The sequence below is a fragment of the Aulonocara sp. 'chitande type north' Nkhata Bay genome, linkage group LG13 (assembly GCF_057382095.1).
Source record: "Aulonocara sp. 'chitande type north' Nkhata Bay isolate Kocher_YH1m ecotype deep benthic linkage group LG13, A_spYH_male_GT1.1, whole genome shotgun sequence".
Classification (NCBI taxonomy): Eukaryota; Metazoa; Chordata; class Actinopteri; order Cichliformes; family Cichlidae; genus Aulonocara; species Aulonocara sp. 'chitande type north' Nkhata Bay.
The window spans coordinates 10,201,140-10,220,247 of record NC_141356.1 but is presented as its reverse complement, the minus strand read 5'-3'; the positions used below and the strand labels follow the sequence as shown (position 1 = coordinate 10,220,247).

The 19,108-nt window shown below is 39.7% G+C and overlaps 1 protein-coding gene across 2 annotated transcripts in view; it reads left to right on the top strand.

Annotated features, from left to right (window-relative positions):
• Window positions 1-14,409, top strand: part of tasp1 (taspase, threonine aspartase, 1) — an 86,447-nt gene extending 72,038 nt beyond the window's left edge. The window contains exon 14 of one of the 2 annotated variants that reach the window (XM_086258665.1): window positions 14,170-14,409. In XM_086258665.1, the coding sequence (XP_086114791.1) occupies window positions 14,170-14,259 (90 nt within the window). In that variant the 3' untranslated portion in view covers window positions 14,260-14,409. The remainder of the gene's footprint in view (window positions 1-14,169) is intronic. The other variant, XM_086258666.1, reaches the window with a different exon arrangement.
• Window positions 14,410-19,108: the final 4,699 nt, after the last annotated feature.

Below are 19,108 nucleotides of genomic sequence, written 5' to 3'. Positions count from 1 at the left end.
AATTTGAGTACTTACATTTAATGGAGCCTAATAATAGAATACTAGCTAAGCATTGTGGTGGACTGGTAACGTGTACTGGTAATCTGGGACAAGCTCCAGCACCCACTGCCATTCTCAGTTAGATAAATTCTTATGGATAGGTGCAACTTAATATATACTCTCATATTTGCTCTCTTCATTTACTACATTATTAGTTATTTGTTACCTAGCAGATGAATAGTCTACATATGGTAACCTGTTCAGTAGTTGTCTAACATTGTTTTACAACAATATAACCTACTTGAAATGAACTCCACCTACTTATGACACCTTAATGCAGCATCATCATCAATGAAATCCAGAAATATAACTGATAATACAGCATAGCTATCAGTGTTGACATTCATATCAAGTACTTGTCCTTTGCTTTTGATGCTTAACTCATATTTTGCTAATTTTAATCAGACTTTTAGATTAACAAGCTTTTAAAAACAGTCCTTTTACTGCAATATAGCATTTTGACACTGAGATAGTTGTGTAAGAGTAAATATTAATAGAGGTTTACGGTGGTAGTCATTCAGCTACACCAGACAATGAAATAACACATGATTAGAGTGTAGCAAAGCAATTTTTATATCTTGTGTCTAGTTTGCAGACGTCATTTCCTCTAGCTTTATCTTACATTTGAGTGTGTGGTGTACTAGCATTGCTTAACAACTTTTATCATTAGCAGCTTTATTGCCCACATTAATCTGATCACAGTGTAATAGTAGTAATAAAATTCACAATCATGCTAAACACATTACTTATTACGTTTAGGCTTTCTATCAACATTGCACAATTCAGTAGCAAACTGTATTATTTTGACATAAAACAGCTCAAAAAAGAATATATGATAGTCAACATGGGTTTTTTTCTCAGCGCATTCACGGGTTAGAAGACCTGTTCAGGTTCATCTCTAGCTGATAAACTGTCTCAATCTGACTCAAGGATCATCGAGGCGCCATTCTTCCTCATACCCGAGCTTGAACTTGTTGGACTGTCACTAAGCAAGTATTAAGTTTGCAGAGCACAGAGAGCCGAAAAGTGCGCGACAATTATCGGTCACCGCAGTTACCCTTGGTAGTTGATGATCTACCAAAGCGTCATAAATCAGACACACTGTTTCTGACATAAGCCAAATCAAAACAGCCTCGTAAACGTACTGCTGCATGCGGGCTGCTGACAGTTTGGTGTCTGCCTGCATTTTTGAGATTTTCCCCTTTGGGCAAACACAAAGCGATTGTTTGTTGGTGAAAGGTCAGCACCTACACAGTGGTCTTGTGGCGGACTTAAGTTTTCTGTGCATTGTAAATCAGAATATCGGAGGTGCTGTGGCAGTAAATGTGATGAGAGATATAATGAGGGTTTTTTTCCTTGGCGTGTTCTTTAGGAGAGTTTGTCTCAGTGGGTGTTCACAAGCTGAACATGTGAACCAGAACAGTGATAGTGTTAAGAGGAACTTGTAGTTTGGAATGCAAGTGCGTGTCTGAACATTATGCTAGGAAGTGTTTTGTATACTAGCTTCTTTCTTTCTTTCTTTCTTTCTGGCTCTTCTGCTGGCAGTGTTTGAACTGCAATATGGGGCATTTTGCACCATCTGATACTTTTCATTTTCATGTCATTTAAACACCAATCACTTATAACTATAGATATGAGACTATAGCTTTCACATTCATTTGACAGACATCATTTCTTCCTTTCCCAACCCAGGGCAATCGGAAATTGTGCTGTCTGTTTGACGTGTGTCTAGATTTCTTAAAGTCTTCATTTCAATTGCAAAGCTGCTAGAATCAGATCTTCTTTGAATGCATTGTGTGATGTTTTGGCTGAAAACACTAAAGCCCTTTGGGATGACATGTGTCATCCACCATCATCTCAGAGCTGCCTTTTCATGACACTAACTGATGAGGTTTGGTGTTGTCTAATAACTCAAGACTGCTGTCAGGGAGGGGGGGAAACACAGGCTGACACTTGCATGAGGGTAAACTAGGAAAGCTGACAGAAGAGTGCTGGGAGACGGTGGGTATTGCAGTTTGAGTGAAGCGTAGAGAAAAGGACGTGATGAATCCAGACCAGTCAGCCTTGCATCCAATCGTTACGGAGAGAATGATTGAATGGAGGGTAGCATTCAGCAGGCTGAGTAAATTAAAGGTATCCGCAGCTCTCACCTCCTCTTAGCTTAGCTTGGAGTCTTAAATGGAGGATTGCTTTTTACCAGTGGGACCAGATGTAACCTACATCTGTCAGGCTTCATTAGCTACGTCAATCTGGAAAGTACTGTTCCTTTTGGGTTTACAAATATTATTATTTATTAATTTTTCAATCAGTTCGCACTTTTAGGCAAACACAATTTACAGTTTGAAGTTTCCAGCACTGAACCTTTAGATATATTTCAGCTTGCACTTGAGCGTGCTGTCGCTCTGAGTTTAACTAAAGGTGATCAGTCTTTAAGGAGGATCACAGAATTAGACTAATTTCCACAGGGAGAACTGAATGTTACACTTCACTGAGCATTTTTCGTGCTATGCGGTGTGACTGAGGATTGGACTTAAATTCGTCACTTGAAACCTGTCCTGTTAAATACCCTATTGATGTTTTAGGTCTTTTACAGCATGTCTTCTTGTATTCATCACCTTGACGTCTCTTCTCTCAATTCCACATTATTGCATTACTGGTGTTTTGTTAATTAAGATTTGGTGGTTAAACCATTTTTGAGGCTCAGCACATGAGTTTTCCTAACATGAATACAGATGATTGGTGAGGCACTATACAGGGAATAAGCTGCCTGGTGGGTTTTTGAACACACTGATTTCATATGAATGTAAAATAAGACGGGTTTTTCTTAAAAAAACAAAAAAACATGATGAATGCTAATCCATATTTATTCTGCTTGCATGTTTTTCAATAAACCTTCATTCACTGGGTTACTAGCTTAACTAATTACATTTTTTCTCATTTATTTCTGTGTGACTCTTGTGAAAGAGGAGCAAGGATGAACACACTAATAAAGATTTTTCATGTGGAGCAGATGTGTGTTGTCCTGCCACCTTGTGGCAGTGCAGTAACAGCACCATAACATGTACAGCCACACACAGAGCCTTCACTTTCCTTCACCCACACCCATGTTTTCCCTATAATGAAATGAATGAGCAAATGTGTTTACAATAGCAGATGAGCACGTCATCCCTATCATGCAATATTTGCTCACAGTAATACTTAAAGCCAAGCCCATCCAGGCTTTGGACACTTGTTTATGGATGAACTGATGTCCTGCTGTGCCGTCGGAGGCTAGTTGGAATGCAGAGCTATATTTAAACTTCCCCTGGGGTGCCATTAAATCATGTAATTTCTTCGTCAGGCCTGGCTGACCCCATTACCCACATCAGAGAGAATTAAGAAAGAAAAATCATTATTTGTTGAATATTGAAATTGTATCTATGTGCTATGCTACATTTTAAATTTAAGCACTACTGTAGACATTCACATCGTGTGAGACTAACAAACAGAATAAGCTCCAATTCCTTAGATGTGGATGTTGGAATGGTAGGAGAGGTGTGATCAGTCTTGGCTGGTTTTTCCAGTTGGGGCGTTGCCATATCCTACCACTCTTAGTAACAATCCCAATATAAATCAAAAAAGTGCAAATGAGCTGCTTTTTCAAGTGTGCGTTGTTAGATGATGCCAACAGTTAAGTAGAAACTCACACATAGAACCTTCGAATAAACTAACCTGGAGTAGTTTATAGATATGGACCAGACATAAACAAATAATGCTCTCTGTTTTAAATATTACATAATTATCACATAAATTATCCCTGTGACAGACTGGTGACCTGTCCAGGGTGTACCTCCTCTGGCCCAGTGACAGTTTGTATTGATGGATGGCTTCAAATATAATTAAGAATATTACATAGTTTGAATGATTCATTAGAGAAAACAATGCAATCACTCTTTTCTCAGGGTGACTCCTTATAAGTCTTAAGTGTTTTTGTGTTTTTCTTTGAGTTTGCTAGGAGGTACAGATCATCAGATCAAAAGAAATCAATCCTTTTAAACCACCAAGAGAAATGAGAAAATGACAAAACTTTGATGCATAAAAGGAAGATGTTGTTGCTTTTGCTTTGCAGGGGTAAGAATACAAACTGTGCTTTCACTCAGCAAAATGGGATGTACAAGTTTAATTGTGTTTCTGCTGTATTATTTTGGAGAAAGCGGGAACAGAATGAAAAATTAAAGAATTTAATCCAGCTATAGTTTTTTTTGGCTTTTTGTTTTTTTGGTAGATAAGTGACTTAGTACTTGGCAGTGAGGGCTATTAATGCAATGGCCTGTACAAATGTCTTAAGTTCTATGTGATGGTTAAAAGCCTGATCTGTTAGCTCCTGCATCTGTAGTACTCCTAACCTTGAGTGGGTGTTCAGATCCACAGGGGATAGAAGATTCCCCTGTTCTCTTCAGAAGCAAGCGGGAGAAGTGGGGAAAAAGACTGTCTCAGAGACAGATATTTATAGAGAGAGTGGGAGAAAGTGAGATTGTGGCTTGAAAGGTTAGAGTAAAAGAGAGCGGCGGAATGACAGAGAGGGAGAATGACAGAGTTGTCGAGTGAAACAGGGAGATGGTGGAGAATATGAAGCAGGAAGATTTAGAAATAGATAATGCTGCAGACACCACCAGAGGCTGTGTGGACCCTGCTGTAAATTTCTGGGCCTCTGTAGGTCAGGGTGGCACTTTATTGTCTATGTTGACCCTAATTAAATCCTGCAGATATTGCGAATGAGTCACTAAAGGGCTTGAGAAACTATCTTCTCAGGGTATGTCATGTATTTATGTGCCTATTGTTTCCCTATTGTCTCATCTTGGTCTACACCACACGAGTTTATTGCAGTGATCTTAAACACAGATTATTAACACCATGAGAGAATTTAAAATATCCTTTAAGAATAATATAGGTAGCTAAGCATTTTGTGAAGTTAAATTGGCTCTTCTGAAGTGTTATTAATCTTAAATAACTCATACACAAGTAATAATGTCAACGTAAAGTCTTAATGTTCCCATCTGGGTAGAATTATGGGACTAAGTAGACAGCTAAACCACTAAATCACCTCCTCTGAAGTCAAATTTGCTCAAATCTGTAGCTCTTTTTCTGCTCTGACAGCTGAAGCAACCAGGTACCCAGGAATCTATTGGCCTTATGACACTGAATCTCTGCAAGGCTCCAGACTCTCAGTGAGCCTTCTAGCTGTAATTACGGTTTCCCATCTACTGGGATTGTTCAGACCAGGCCCACTGAGACTCTGCTCTAAATCTCCTTGATGTTGTCAGTTGGCCGTCCAGATAGGTAGCTGGATAGGCACAAAAAAGGGAGGGCCTCCTGGAAGCGAGCTCCACTCCAGGGCAGCTGATGTATGGACCGTCGTGGGCCGAATAACAGATGATTTCTCCTCACACACTAGGCCGTTCTGAAGTCATTGTCAAACTCGGCAAAACGTGTCCAGGAGGATAGATGGGAGTTTGCTGCGTTCAGGATAACGTCGAAAAAATGTTGTCTCCTGTGATGAGACACACAGTGGCACAGATAGCCATTTTCCCGCTGTAAAAAGGAAGGAGTTTATAGGAGCTGGGCTGTCAAGAAAAAGGAGTAAATGAGGATATGTGGAGGGAAGTGGTAGCTCAGCCTCAGATGTTAGTCATTATACTTCTGTTTGTGGTTTTAGTGTCCAAACAGAGCAACTATATAACAGTTTAATCAGTTATTCTTTTGCAAGAAAAAAAGCTGATTGAATCAGCAGCACAACACTCAGGACATGCTGTTTTAGAAATAAAAATTAATGAAGCAATTTCAAAACAATAGAAATGAACAGAGGAGAGTAGACCTTTTTAACGTTTGGCTGTTATGAACAATTCAAACTACGTACCGATGGAGCTTCCACACACTGAATTAACCTTAAATAAATGAACAAAGTCTGAAATTTGTGGCTCCACGAGTGCCTCCAATTAAGTCCTCTGTTAACTTGTTACAAACAACGATTCTATGTTGTTAGGTAGATCTATATTCAGTCACAGTTTAAAGGAAATTTTATATTGTAGACGTAATATCACCATATGCTCTATTAATTCACCAAAAGCTTGCATAAATTATATAGAGTGGTATAAACTGTTGCTCACATTGTGTCCAATGTCAGCTGGAAGTGCCACCTTTGCAGCTGCAAATGTATGCTTGGTAATTAGATTGTTAACTTTGTTTTTACTGTGTGTCATATTGAGCAAAACCTCGAAATGTAGCCTGATAAGAAGTGAACTCTAGTTCTGAATTATTTCATTTAGTCCATCCAACGATTTACAGTCAACTGTGTTTTTGCCTTCGACGACAGTATTTTGTTCTGAAATCCAGCAGGACTTTTGTTTCTGCTGCTTTTCTCCTGATCGAATGTACAACTCGTGCGATGTAACCATTGTTTCCACTCCAAACTAGCCTATAGAGAGTTTAGCGTGAAAACTGTCTCCACGATCGATTTGCATTTTCACGTATTTGAACTAGCACGTATTTATATAGATGGCTTTCTGACTGAGAGCACAATTGTTGTTTTCTAAGCTTCCTGCTTCCTTTATGTTAAAAAAATGTCTGTTTACAGGAGCATGAATTAGACTAAGATGTAAAACATTTCATGGAGCTTTGTTGCAGACTGAGATGGGCTGATTGCCTCAGTCTCTCCAGTTTGAAATATTGATTTGTTTTTATGTTGTTGTTCAAAAGTAAATTAAACAACTTTCAAATCAAATCAGTGTGTGGCTTTTGCAAAGAAAAGATAAAAGGACAAATATTCAGACTTTCTCTGTGAAACTAAACCAGCGCTCTGTTCCAACCACACCGCCATTGTGTGTGTGTAACAAAAGTTGATTAAAACAAGACACTAAAGTGACACTGTACACACTATGCAGATATATTAAACGGCAATATTTCATTATATGCAATCACTCACGGCTGTGCACATCACGTCAGGCTACAAGATAAGTGAGACCAGTTGTGGTTGGAGTTGCCATGCAGTCGAAGTGAAAGAGAAATAAAAAGAGCAGGAAAGACAGATAGCTGAAGGGTTTTTTTTTTTGTTTTTTTTTTTTTACAGTGGAGCATGATTATTATGAGAGCATCAATCCACATTATGACACACTGCAGTTCCACTCATTTTCAACACTTTGCCTCAATGGAAAACTAAAGTACTGCATTTTATATTCACTGTTTGTTATTATTCCAACTACAGCTGGAAATTACTGTTAGTAAGCCTTATAAGCTATGTGGGGCTTTGCACTTTCCTGGGTTGTGTGACGCAACCCTGAAAGCTTGACGTTCGTGTCCCTCATTTACCTAAAACTGGGCGCAAATGCAATTACCAATGCAAATATTTAGATTGTGGGAAAGAAGAGGAATGTGCCAGCGGTTGGCGTTCTGGGAAGCTTGAGGAAAGAGCCAGTTGACTTAAAAAACACATGAAATTCTCAGTCTCTATGTTGTTCAGTGCTTCTTGTCGTTTGTGGACATTTGAGTGGCTGGTCACACTTTGGAAGAATCCCAAAGTCAATACAGGAAACTCCTAAAGCAAAGAAAGACGTTAATGGTTCACCTTCACACCATGAAATAAAGATCAATGCAAACAAATGGATGCATTTAGCACAGTTTTTCTCAAGCGTCTAGCACGTCCTCTAGCTAAGCTCCTGTTACTGTTAGTGCATAAAGTAAATCTACTACTCGGTCAACTACACCAAGGGAAAAGATGTCACAGTACTACTCTGTCTTGTTTTACAGTGGTCACAGATTCTGTGAACAAACTTACATCAGTAGGTGATGCTTTTTTAAAATCGTGCCTCTTTATTTGATACTAAAAGCTGCAGTATTAGTAGTAGTCAGTAACGCTTTGAGTTGAGTTGGAGAAATTGCACCGCTGTGCTCCACCTATGTGCCACCAGACTGCATTCGTTGTAGCTCAGGCTTCACATGAATATCATTATCGTATGCTGATATAAAGATACTAGCTATTTTCAGGCTACCTTTGCAATTTCATTTTAGAAAGAGCCAGACAAAATAAAAAACAAGCGCCTCTTCAGAGCTGCTTTCCTCCAGCGATATTGGACCGACTGGTAAATAGATTTACTAGCACTGAAAAGTACATATTTGATTCTGGCATATGGAGATTTTCATATTCTTTATTTTGCTGTGCCGTTTCTCAGTTTACATTTGGAAGAAGGGAAAAAGAGACGTCGAGACTGATGCCAGCTGGCTGTGACACTGGTGGCAACAGGCCTGCGAGTGTGAAGGCGATGGGGGAGGGTTGTGTGCATTCGGAAGAGGGGCAGAAGGAGAGGTGATTGACTGACGGGCATGTGTCAACCCTTCTCCGATAGTAAATGTTAAGGGGGGACAAGAGTGTCTGGTTAATTAGGGCGAGATGTAAAAGTCCCTGTCACTCATCATCATCTTCACTAATATGTTTGGAGGCTAAAGTCAGCTGAAGCATAGAACTGAATGGTTAGTCACTACGGAGTGAGGGGCAGCTAAGGGAAGGATTGCATTACCACTCAAAACATCTTATCTGGACATTTAATACAGCTAAGATCTGTACTACACTGTTCGCTGAATAGAAAGCTCTCTACTTTAGTTACTGAACGTTTGTACACTTAATTTGAAAGGCAATTTTAGAGTGCATCCCTGTGAGACCAAGCCTTGTCTCTTTTTTTTCCTCCGTTTTTTGTTTTAACAAACCCATCCAACTTAATATCAGCAATGATTGTCATAGAGGCCATAATAGAGTACAGGTCTTAGCCTTTCAGTGTCTATAATTTTTCATTGACCTTGATTTGTCCCCTGCTTTTAGAAGCCCTCGTGTGGTGCCCTGAGGGAAATAATGGCAAGAGAAGAAGAGTGCCATTCAGCCTCTGGAATTGACTGTGAAATTAACAGGAGACACGTTATTCCAGAATGCCAGTGTGAAAAACAGATAGTGACAGCGATAAGTCCTCGTGCTACTGTTTTGTTTACCATGTGCTCCAGTTTCTCAATCTTGCCAGAATACAGCTGAATAACAATGATGCTGCTTCAGCAATTGCAGTAGCATGGAAAGGGTTTGTTTAATGAGAACACGTTCAAGTTACATTTTAAATGTTTTTTAATTAATTCTTTTCCACAAATAAAATGATGTATTAAAAAGCTGCAACACTATAGGCTATAAGAATGTTTCAACAGGTACAATTAAGCTTAATTGAGCGTGTAATTAGATTAATATGTTACCGAGATTCCCTAATTCATTTAAATGAACATTTAATACTAATATCATAGTTGGCACGGAGCAATTCCTGCTCTTGAATCTAACAGTTCAAACAAAGCTGACCAGTTATAAAGCATGGTCTAATTTGAGTGGCACTTAAGATCTCATTTCCATAACCCTCTAACTGGGAAAACAACAGCAATTATAGCACTGGTATTAGGATGAAATGACACCCCTGAACTGCAGTCATGCAGCAGGTGGGTAATTGGCCCTGAGCTGCACTGTGGAACTGTCCTTGTCTCTTGATGGTGACACCAGCCACTCCACAGGGTGGTCTTATCCGCTCAACGCCCTCTGAGCCAGATGCAGCATTTCATAATTAACCAAGTGAGACGGGAAGGGTCAGAGGGAGGGGCGGCAGTTCACTACTGTAACTAGCTCTGCTGAAATTGCAATTATACACACATACAGTAAATGTGTCTCTCTTCTTTTCTTTTTCGTGCTTGCGTTTATTGCATCAGATGTGCAGTGTGTGTTTCATTTGCATGCAGAAAGTGTGCTAGTGAGAGACAGAGAGTTTTATTGCCACGAATGAAACTGGACTCCAGAGGCCTCCCTGGTGTTAATTGAGGTGTAATGTGATTTGTTTTGCTGCCCCTTCCAGCAGCCCTTCCCAGTACATTGAATCAGATCCCCAGTGATTACTCTCTAATGGCCTCAGTTACGTCTGTGTGCTTTAAACAACCCACGACTGCTAAAGATAAAATGACAATGTGCGCATTTTATGACCATTTACACAGCATCTTTATAGTACCATTGCAGTTTGTACTTAAGAGAACTGTCCTTAAACACAACAACCAAAAGGGTGATGATAACATTTGCAACTGGTGCTCATGCATATTTGTGTGCTTACATAACAATGTGACCAATAAGTTGCTCGGTGTTGCAAGTACATTTGTGCGAGAAAAGGAGCTTGACAGCAAAAAGTTATACTTGGAGGAAGCGCTCTATACAATATAAAAGACCTCGCTCTTGCTTCATTAAATGCCTGAAGCCATTGTTGGACATCATTTGCTGAACATAATTATGCACTTCAAAAGAGCCCATTAATAGAAGTACTGTACTTTATACTAATGTGCCTTTTTTGGTGCTCAAAGCCCGAGAGAATTCACATCTGCCAGCTGTTCAACAAGGAAACTTTAGCAGTAACTTTCTACTCATTTTGAATGTCGGGTATTTTACTGAGGATAACTGTTGTCATTTTATCCTGACAAGGCATGCTGACACTGATATTTACAAATGCACATTTTTGAACTACTACTATCATCCCCAAAACTTCAGCTAGTTACTCTGAAACTACCTGAGTTGTAGACTGCAGTCTTCATTCTTTAGGAGAAAGTTCCGCTATGTTTAGGGTGAACTGCCCCTTTAACGGTGCAATTAGTGTCACGGGTGAGATTTGAGTGAGTGAGGGATGGTTTCAAATTATTTTCTTCAATGCAATATTCAGTAAAGAAGACGTGCAGCAATACCATCTTCTGTTTCTGTTACAAAACAAACAGGGTACCAGGTGCAGGTCTGTGATGAATGCATTTATTTATTAAAAGTAGGCATGTTGTTGCAGGGTGCTGTATACGACTAAACCGATCATTCTCGAGTGACCTTTCTGCATTGGTGCCACTGCACTGCGGTTCATGAATGTTTAATGGAAAGGCAGGCTGTTTTGGGCCTGCCAAGCTGGGTTTGCTGCTTGACAGAAACATTCTAACTCAAAGGCAGAGCGGAGGTTAAAAACAGTGGGTGCTACAAACGCAGGGTGCCAGACACAACTTCTGACAAATAAACACCCCTTAGACTCATATGAATCAGCTGTGTCTGGGATGAGAAAGACATGCACCAATACACACACTCACACACATATTCCCGTTCTCCCTTTTTTGCTCGTAGACGCACACAGTTTGACACACATTTGATTACAGGGACTGGCATTCCATATTAATTAACATCCTTAGAGATTACTTAGAAAGGCTAGATTGATAAATAGATAGCCATCTAACAATCTCAAGTGGTGTGAAAAAGCCTTGATGTGCATTAGGCAGAGGTGGCAAAGGTACATGCAATCATTTAGGTACAGATCCCTGTGTTAGAAAGTGCCCCGATAAAAGCTTAAGTACTTATTTATCTTCTTTACACAAGCAAAAGTGAAACAGTACAGGCTCTGAAATGTACTCAACATATATGAGTAAAAAGTAGCTACTGGAGCTACTGAACCTCTTGTGATGTTAACATCATAATAAAATAATATTAACAGAAGTGAATATAAACTTTATTTCAACTTAAATTCAAACTGTAATGAAGATGCTCAGCTTGAACATCTGCTAAGTGGAACACAAGTAGAGAAAAACAAAGAGCATTAATAAAAAACTAACTCTGGTTGCTGTTGCTTATATTGAAGATGGGTGACTTTGCCTCCATATCCAAAACAGGAAAGTGAGTGTAGAATGGGGTTAAAGTGGGATCCAACAGATGTGGGAACCCCAAGATCAGCTGTAATGATGCAGTGGGGGGAAAAGAATCAATTAGAGATAGATCAACAAAACACATTTCTGCTGCGAGCTCCAGTAGATACTACCTACAGACCGTGATCAGTCGCTGGTCCTGCTTTTTGAGGCCTGATTTCCAACCCCTATGCACTATAAAGCTTGTATAAATGTGGGATTCTGTGAGCCAGTCTAATCAGCACCACCTTAAATTTAGTTTTAACTTAAACTTACACTGACCATGACCACCGCAGCTACTCTGCTCCAGTGCATTACTGCAACTGTGACCACAATACTGTAAAGTAAAGAGTTTAGCCTTCACAGTATGATCATGCAGCGCTTGAATAACACAGAGTTAGTTAGTATACTTTAATTTGTTTTGCTGGACATTTCACATTGTGAGAAAACAGTTACAACATTACATGTAGGGTTAAAATTTCCAGTTTATCAAATGTCACTGAGCAGTCCCTATAATCTAACCTCTCTTCTTCTTCTCCTCTCTTTCTTACATCTTTCTCCATCTTTGACTGAAGTTATTTCTTATTGTTGTCTTTCCCTTGAACATACAGCAGCTGTACCTTTGGCTAGCAAACGTTTTATGTTTTCAAGACATGTAGTGATGGGAAATACTAAGTCCTGTCTTAAACCTAAATTATTGAGCATTTTGAGTAGAAAGCAGACATATTTGTGTAAAAATGTAGGGCGTTACAGATAAATAAAGACTCAAGTAAAGTACAGATACCTGAAAATTCTACTTAAGAACAGTAGGAAACGCGTAAATTAGCTAACCGTGCTAACGTGTTGACGCCGTGAAGACCCACGCATGGGGCGATCCGCGCTAACTCACTAACGGAGATTTGCCGTGTTATGGCGTTAACGTCATTTTAACGAGATTAATTGTCAATTAATTGTCAAAATTAACGCTTTAACGCAGATTAAGCCGTCATCACGATTAACGCCATAAAAAAAAGAAATTACGCTATTAACGCATCTGGAGTGCAGAATGACTTAAAATCCCTGAAATGTTTCTGTCAACGCATTTTGGGCAGTTTGTCCAAGTAGAGTTACCTTCGCGCAGACGCAAATGGGCAATTGGTCTGGTAGCGACGGGCAGCTGAGCCAATCAACTAAATGATGATAAAAGCACTTTGGCCCTCTCGATGGGAAATTTGAGTATTAAAAAAATAACAAGACGGAACAGTCGACCGACATAAAGTTTTATGCACTTTGTGCAAGGAGGAATTTTCTTTTCACTGTAGCACTTCCGGCTTAAAATATTACATTGAAGTGAAGCATACGTATGCTGCTAGCACTTTGGCTAATGCGTCACCCAGCTTGTGAAAAATCACTTACGGAGCATCAGGGACTCAGTAAGTCTACCTCGGACACATTGCAGACCTGTTAATATCGTTGAGAACACGCGCTTTACATAGCTTTGGTTCCTCGTCTCAAGGACTTGAAGTGCCTCCCAAAGAGTGACAGAGAGAGAGAGTGGATAAATGTTTACAGAATGTTTTTGTTAACATGAATGTTCAAGATGTTCAGTAAACAAGTTAATTGCGTATATTTTCCCTTTTTTCTTGATTTTGTTTGCTCATGCAAAATGAAATGGGATTAACATATATTAAAAATGAATGATATTTAATCGTGATTAATCAAAATGTATATATAAAATGTGCAATATATATATGTATTTATATATTTGTGTATATATATTTGTGTATATATATTTGTGTATATATATATATATATATATATATATATATATATATATATATATATATATGTGTGTGTGTGTGTGTGTGTGTGTATTTATATATATATGTGTGTGTGTGTGTGTGTGTGTGTGTATATACATAAATAAAATGGAATTCATTCAATTGAAAAAATAGGATGTAGTGAAAATACTTTTGTGCGGATTTCTACTTTACAGTATAGCTCATGGCCATCTTTTCCTGTTTCTGGGTTTCCAGGTTTATTTCCTGCATATCTCTACATACTCTCAAGCACTGAAAAGATTTACTACAAGAAAAATAAGAATACCAAGAAGCAATTTGCGTGAAGGGATGATAATGCTGAAAAAAGATGAGAAAAATAATTAGGTTCGAGAGTGAATGAAATTCGTGGAGGAGAGACACTGGTACGGGCGGTGGACAGTAACGCATATGACAGTGAGTGAATTTAAAAGCAAACAAATAAAAAAAAACCCAACAAAACCTACAATTCTTTGTTGATGTCGTGTTTGACTGTAGGGGAACAAAAAAAACATCAAATCAAAGTCCTGTACTCTCTGTTTGCAAGATAAACACAATCAACTTTTCACATCTGTCTGACAGCATCTTTCTTTTTCAGCTTTACGGACAAGACAGCACAAAGGGAGCACTAGTGAAGTGTGTCACCCAGAGAGAGGGAAAGAGCAAGACTAAGGCTACCTCCAAGTGAAGGCAAACTTGCTTCATATATTCCTACATTTTACTACCAGGGTGGCACGATGTGAAATAACCCTTCCACTCTGAGCTGAAATCTGAGGGAGAGAACAAGCAGATGAGTCAGCTACGCTAACAGAGTGGAAGAGCGTTTGAATATGATTTCAATAAAAACCCCACTTTAGAACTCCTACATATTCAGTGAGTGGTCATTCAGCCTGACAGCTTTAGCAGAATTATTAAAGAAAGGGAAACAATAAAAAGAGAATGGGATTTGAAAAGGTCAGATGGAAACGTATGTTTTTTTAATCAGATTTTTTATACTTCTACTTTTGTATTTTTCATGGATGTATTTTGCATGTAATAATAATAACAATGATAATATGCCAATATTGTAATAAGCTCATGTTTTTACCTGGCAACATAAAAGACATACAAGTGCCCATGCTACCTCAAAGACAGCCTGCTACTTAAAGATTCAAACTTCACCTGAAGGTGTATTTTTAAATTTCCATTGGTTGAGAGAAGCACTGAAGAAGGAAATAGATGATAGAGCCCCGTCTGGCGGTGCTGGAGCCGTGATGCGGAGAGCAGCTCTCATTGATAATGCATCAGGAGAAAAAAATCCATCAGGACCACATCCATTAAATGTATGAAGCAGACATTTATGCATGAAAGTGTCCGTGGCCTCTTTCTGTGAACCAGGGGCCAGGTTAAGTGGGACTGTCCTCTCTGGTTGTCACCGAGTACAGCTGCCCACTTCTCATGGCCGTGGCGGCTCCCCCCCATGGTCATGGCGGTCCCGCCCAGCTCCAAACAAAAGAATAAAACATTCATGAGGTGTATTTTTTTGACAATGGCAGATTCAGTATTGTTTGGTAATGTTGGCCTCGCCACCTTTTCATCATAGCATGCCTCCCTCCCCTCTCCGCATGCATCGTATCTGTTGGCCCACTTGATAGAGCTTTCAAGGTGAAAACATAAACCCAGTATGGAGTAATTACCAAGCGCGCTCCTGCAGAGGAAGGACTGGCATTTCTCTCTCTTTGTTGTGCATCTGACCTTTGAAAATATCACAGATTAAATCTTTAATTATTTATGAGGGCTGGAGGTGGTGATGAGAGGAAAGAGGCGGATGTTGCCACATGTGATGGGGCATTTTTACTATAAGAGAAAAGAATGACTTCTTTAGCTGTCATTTTTATCCCACTGGACATAATTTCAGCAATTTGAGGAGAATTTAGGTTGGGATATTTTCCAAACTTGCTCTATAGCAATGCCCTTCAGGCATATTCGTACTTCTGGAAATGCATGGACTTGAAAACTGGTCAATGTCCAGTAAAGCTGTATCTAACATGCACTTCTTTCTAGTGATATCCAAATAAGATCAGGCTGTTAAAACATCAGGCTTTAATATATTGTGAAATGTAGTAATGTAGAAAAGTAATCTACTATGTAATGTATTTTTTTAGGTCTACCTCTAACATAGAATTAAAGTAGGGACATTTTCCCAGCGTGTGTTACACGCTGTCTACTGAACTTCAAAAGAGCAACACTCAGATCGTGTCACTTACCTTGTGCAGTAAACAATCCTGACACATTCATTTTGAAATAATCAAATAATCATGGTGCAAAAATAATAAACAACAGTGAAAAGATCAATGTTATATGAATAAAAAATTGCATTTCCCTTGGGAATAGTTTAACCAGTGTTTGAAATGCAAATTCTCTTTTTCATCGGAACTGCCAGTAAATGTCACTAAGGGACGCTGGGGAGGAGCTGAACAGCTCAATTAAACAGCGCTTACATGTATCATCCCAAACAGACCAAGATATGAAAGACATCGTTTAGATTGATATACATTGTCTGTAAGAATAAATCAGAGCGGCAAGCTAATAATGCACTCCGGGGGTGCACGCTAAAATTGCAGATAGGAATTTTTGAACAGTAGCCGCATAATGGTGTTCTAGTTGAAGTTCTGGATGATTATTTGGAAAATGGCCACCGCCACTTTGAAGTTATACGCTGAGATATTTCTTAGAGAAAAGACTGAGTTTACAGCTGTAGCTCTCTAATGTCTGGATCATGGTTATCATTAGTTTCTCACTTTTAGAAGTGTGAGTGGAGAGGATAAAATAATTCATATGCACAAACATTTTACCATCTCCGGCTTTCATGCCCGGAGAAGGGCACGGTGGCATGGTGGTTAGCATTGTTGCCGCACAGCAAGAAGGTCCTGAGTTCGATTCCAACACCAGGCCGGGGTCTTTCTGTGTGGAGTTTGCATGTTCTCCCCGTGTTTGCGTGGGTTCCCTCCGGGTACTCCGGCTTCCTCCCACCGTCCAAAGACATGCAGCTTGTGGGGATAGGTTAATTGGATAACCCAAATTGTCACTAGGTGTGAATGTGCGAGTGAATGTGAGTGCGAACGGTTGTTTGTCCCTGTGTGTTAGACTGGCGACCTGTCCAGGGTGTACCCCGCCTCTCGCCCTATGACAGCTGGGATAGGCTCCAGCGCCCCCTGCGACCCTGAAAAGGATAAGCAGAAGTGAATGGATGGATGGATGGACGGCTTTCATGCCAATGCTTTTTGGTACACTGTGATAGCAGGCGTAGTATACCAAAATGTATAGCGGCCATCAGAAGATGGGTACACTGTGGTTATAAGGGAATGGATATGATCAGCTGCAATAGTAAGGAAAGAGACATTTAAACTATGCTCAGTCGGCACTGAGGGGTGAAAGTGTGCCAGGAAAATATTCCCCACAGCATTATACCGCCACCACCCCAAACCTTTTACGCAAACCTTTGATTCTGACTCTGCATTCTGAATGTCATCGTGGCAATTCAAACTGATGAGACCTGACAAGTTTTTACAATCTTCTATTGTCCATTATTGGTGAGCCCATGTAAATTGTGAATTCTAACCTCAGTTTCCTGTACTTTCCTGATCGCGGGGCGATCGTGGCCCAAGAGTTGGGAGTTCGCCTTGTAATTGGAAGGTTGCTGGTTCGAGCCCCGGCTTGGACAGTCTTGGTCATTGTGTCCTTGGGCAAGACACTTCACCCATTGCCTACTGGTGGTGGTCAGAGGGCCCGGTGGCGCCAGTGTCCGGCAGCCTCGCCTCTGTCAGTGCGCCCCAGGGTGGCTGTGGCCACAATGTAGCTTGCCATCACCAGTGTGTGAATGGGTGGATGTGTAAAGCGCTTTGGGGTCCTTAGGGACTAGTAAAGCACTATACAAATATAGGCCATTTACCATTTTACTTAGCTGACAGGAATGGCATCCTTTATGGTCTTCTGCTGCCATAGCCCAGCTGCATCAAGGTTAGACATGCTCTGTGTGCATAGATGCCCGTCTAGTAATAGTAATTTAAGTTACTTTGAGTTTCCTTCCTATCAGCTCAAAGCATTCTGTTCATTCTCCTGTGATCTCTAGTATCAACAAGACTTTTCAATCCAGATAACTAAAGTGCATTGAATATTTTCTCTTTTTCTAAACATTCTCTGTAAACCCCACAGTTGGCTAAGTGGGAAAATCCCTGTAGGCAGTTTCTGAAATGCTCAGACCAGCAATCATGCCACATTCAAAGTCACTTAAATCTCCTTATCTTTGCCGTCCTGATGCTTGATTTGAAGCAGGTTGTCTTCACCAGGTCTACACGCTTACTAAACATAGTGACTTGTGTACCTTCCTGAGATCAGATATTTGTGTTAATTAGCAGCTGACAGGTGTACCTAAGAAAGTAAATGGTGAGTGCTTATTAACAGAGTGCTTCAAAATCCCTCTTGTAGTATTGTTGTATATTGTCTAAGAAAAGCCATAACATAACATTTTCACTTGCTCTGAAAGTTTTTTAGTTTTTATCTGTACTTTTAACAAACTCCACTGATCCAACAGCAGGCTAAACAAAGTCTCCCATGCAATGTTTTCAAGCTTCTTTTAGTTGCCAGGCAAGAAGAGTTTGGTTTGTTTGGAGTGGACATCTAACAAATCTCCATCTGATCTTTTTTTTTTTTAAACAACAGAAGAGTTAAAATTTTCTGCAGCATTGCTCTGTTGTTTGCAGTGTTGGATCTTGCTCTACTACGTTGTCCATATCGCTCCATAACCTGTCCATCTCAATTAGCCGGCACATTGGGTACACTTTTGCAGAAGAAGATTTAAATGATGCATCAAATGTCCCTTTCATGTAAGTGCACATCGGCTTTATTAACCCAGGATGTAACAGGCATAGAAAGCCTGGCTATGTTGAACTTGTTTTGTATTAAAAGATCGTGATGCTTGGCTTCTAGCTGCAGTTGAAAAGTGTCTGAGACTGACCAATAAAACAAAAAGGTTAAAAGATGGAAGAAAAAAAAATCTCACTGAAGAGTGGCTGAAGTGGTGCTTTCTTTGCAACTCTGCTCAAAAGGCCAACATCCTTGTGTTCACCTCGTTATTGTTGAAGTTGAGACGAGTGTCTTGGTGCTATCATTTAATGAAGCTGTCTGTTCAAGACCTGTGAGAAGTATGTTTTTCATACTAGCGACTGATGTCCATAGCTCCTTGCTCAGTTGCGTGATTGGACCTCACACTTGACTTCCTATTCTGATTAGAGCAAGTTTGCACTCTTGTACGAAGGCACTAGTACATTGTATTGCATAAAATCTTCAGTTTTTCATTTTGTTTGGCAATCTCTCGTATGAAATACCATGTCATATAAAATCTATTTCATTCCTTTGGAGTGGTGGACAAGTCTTTTGGCCTGAACCAACAAACTATTCAAGGCTTTTGTCCACTATAGTAGCTTTATAAAGATAACGGGCTATGATTTGCAGAATATTAGATAACTTTAAACCGCTTATTTTAACCCACAATTACA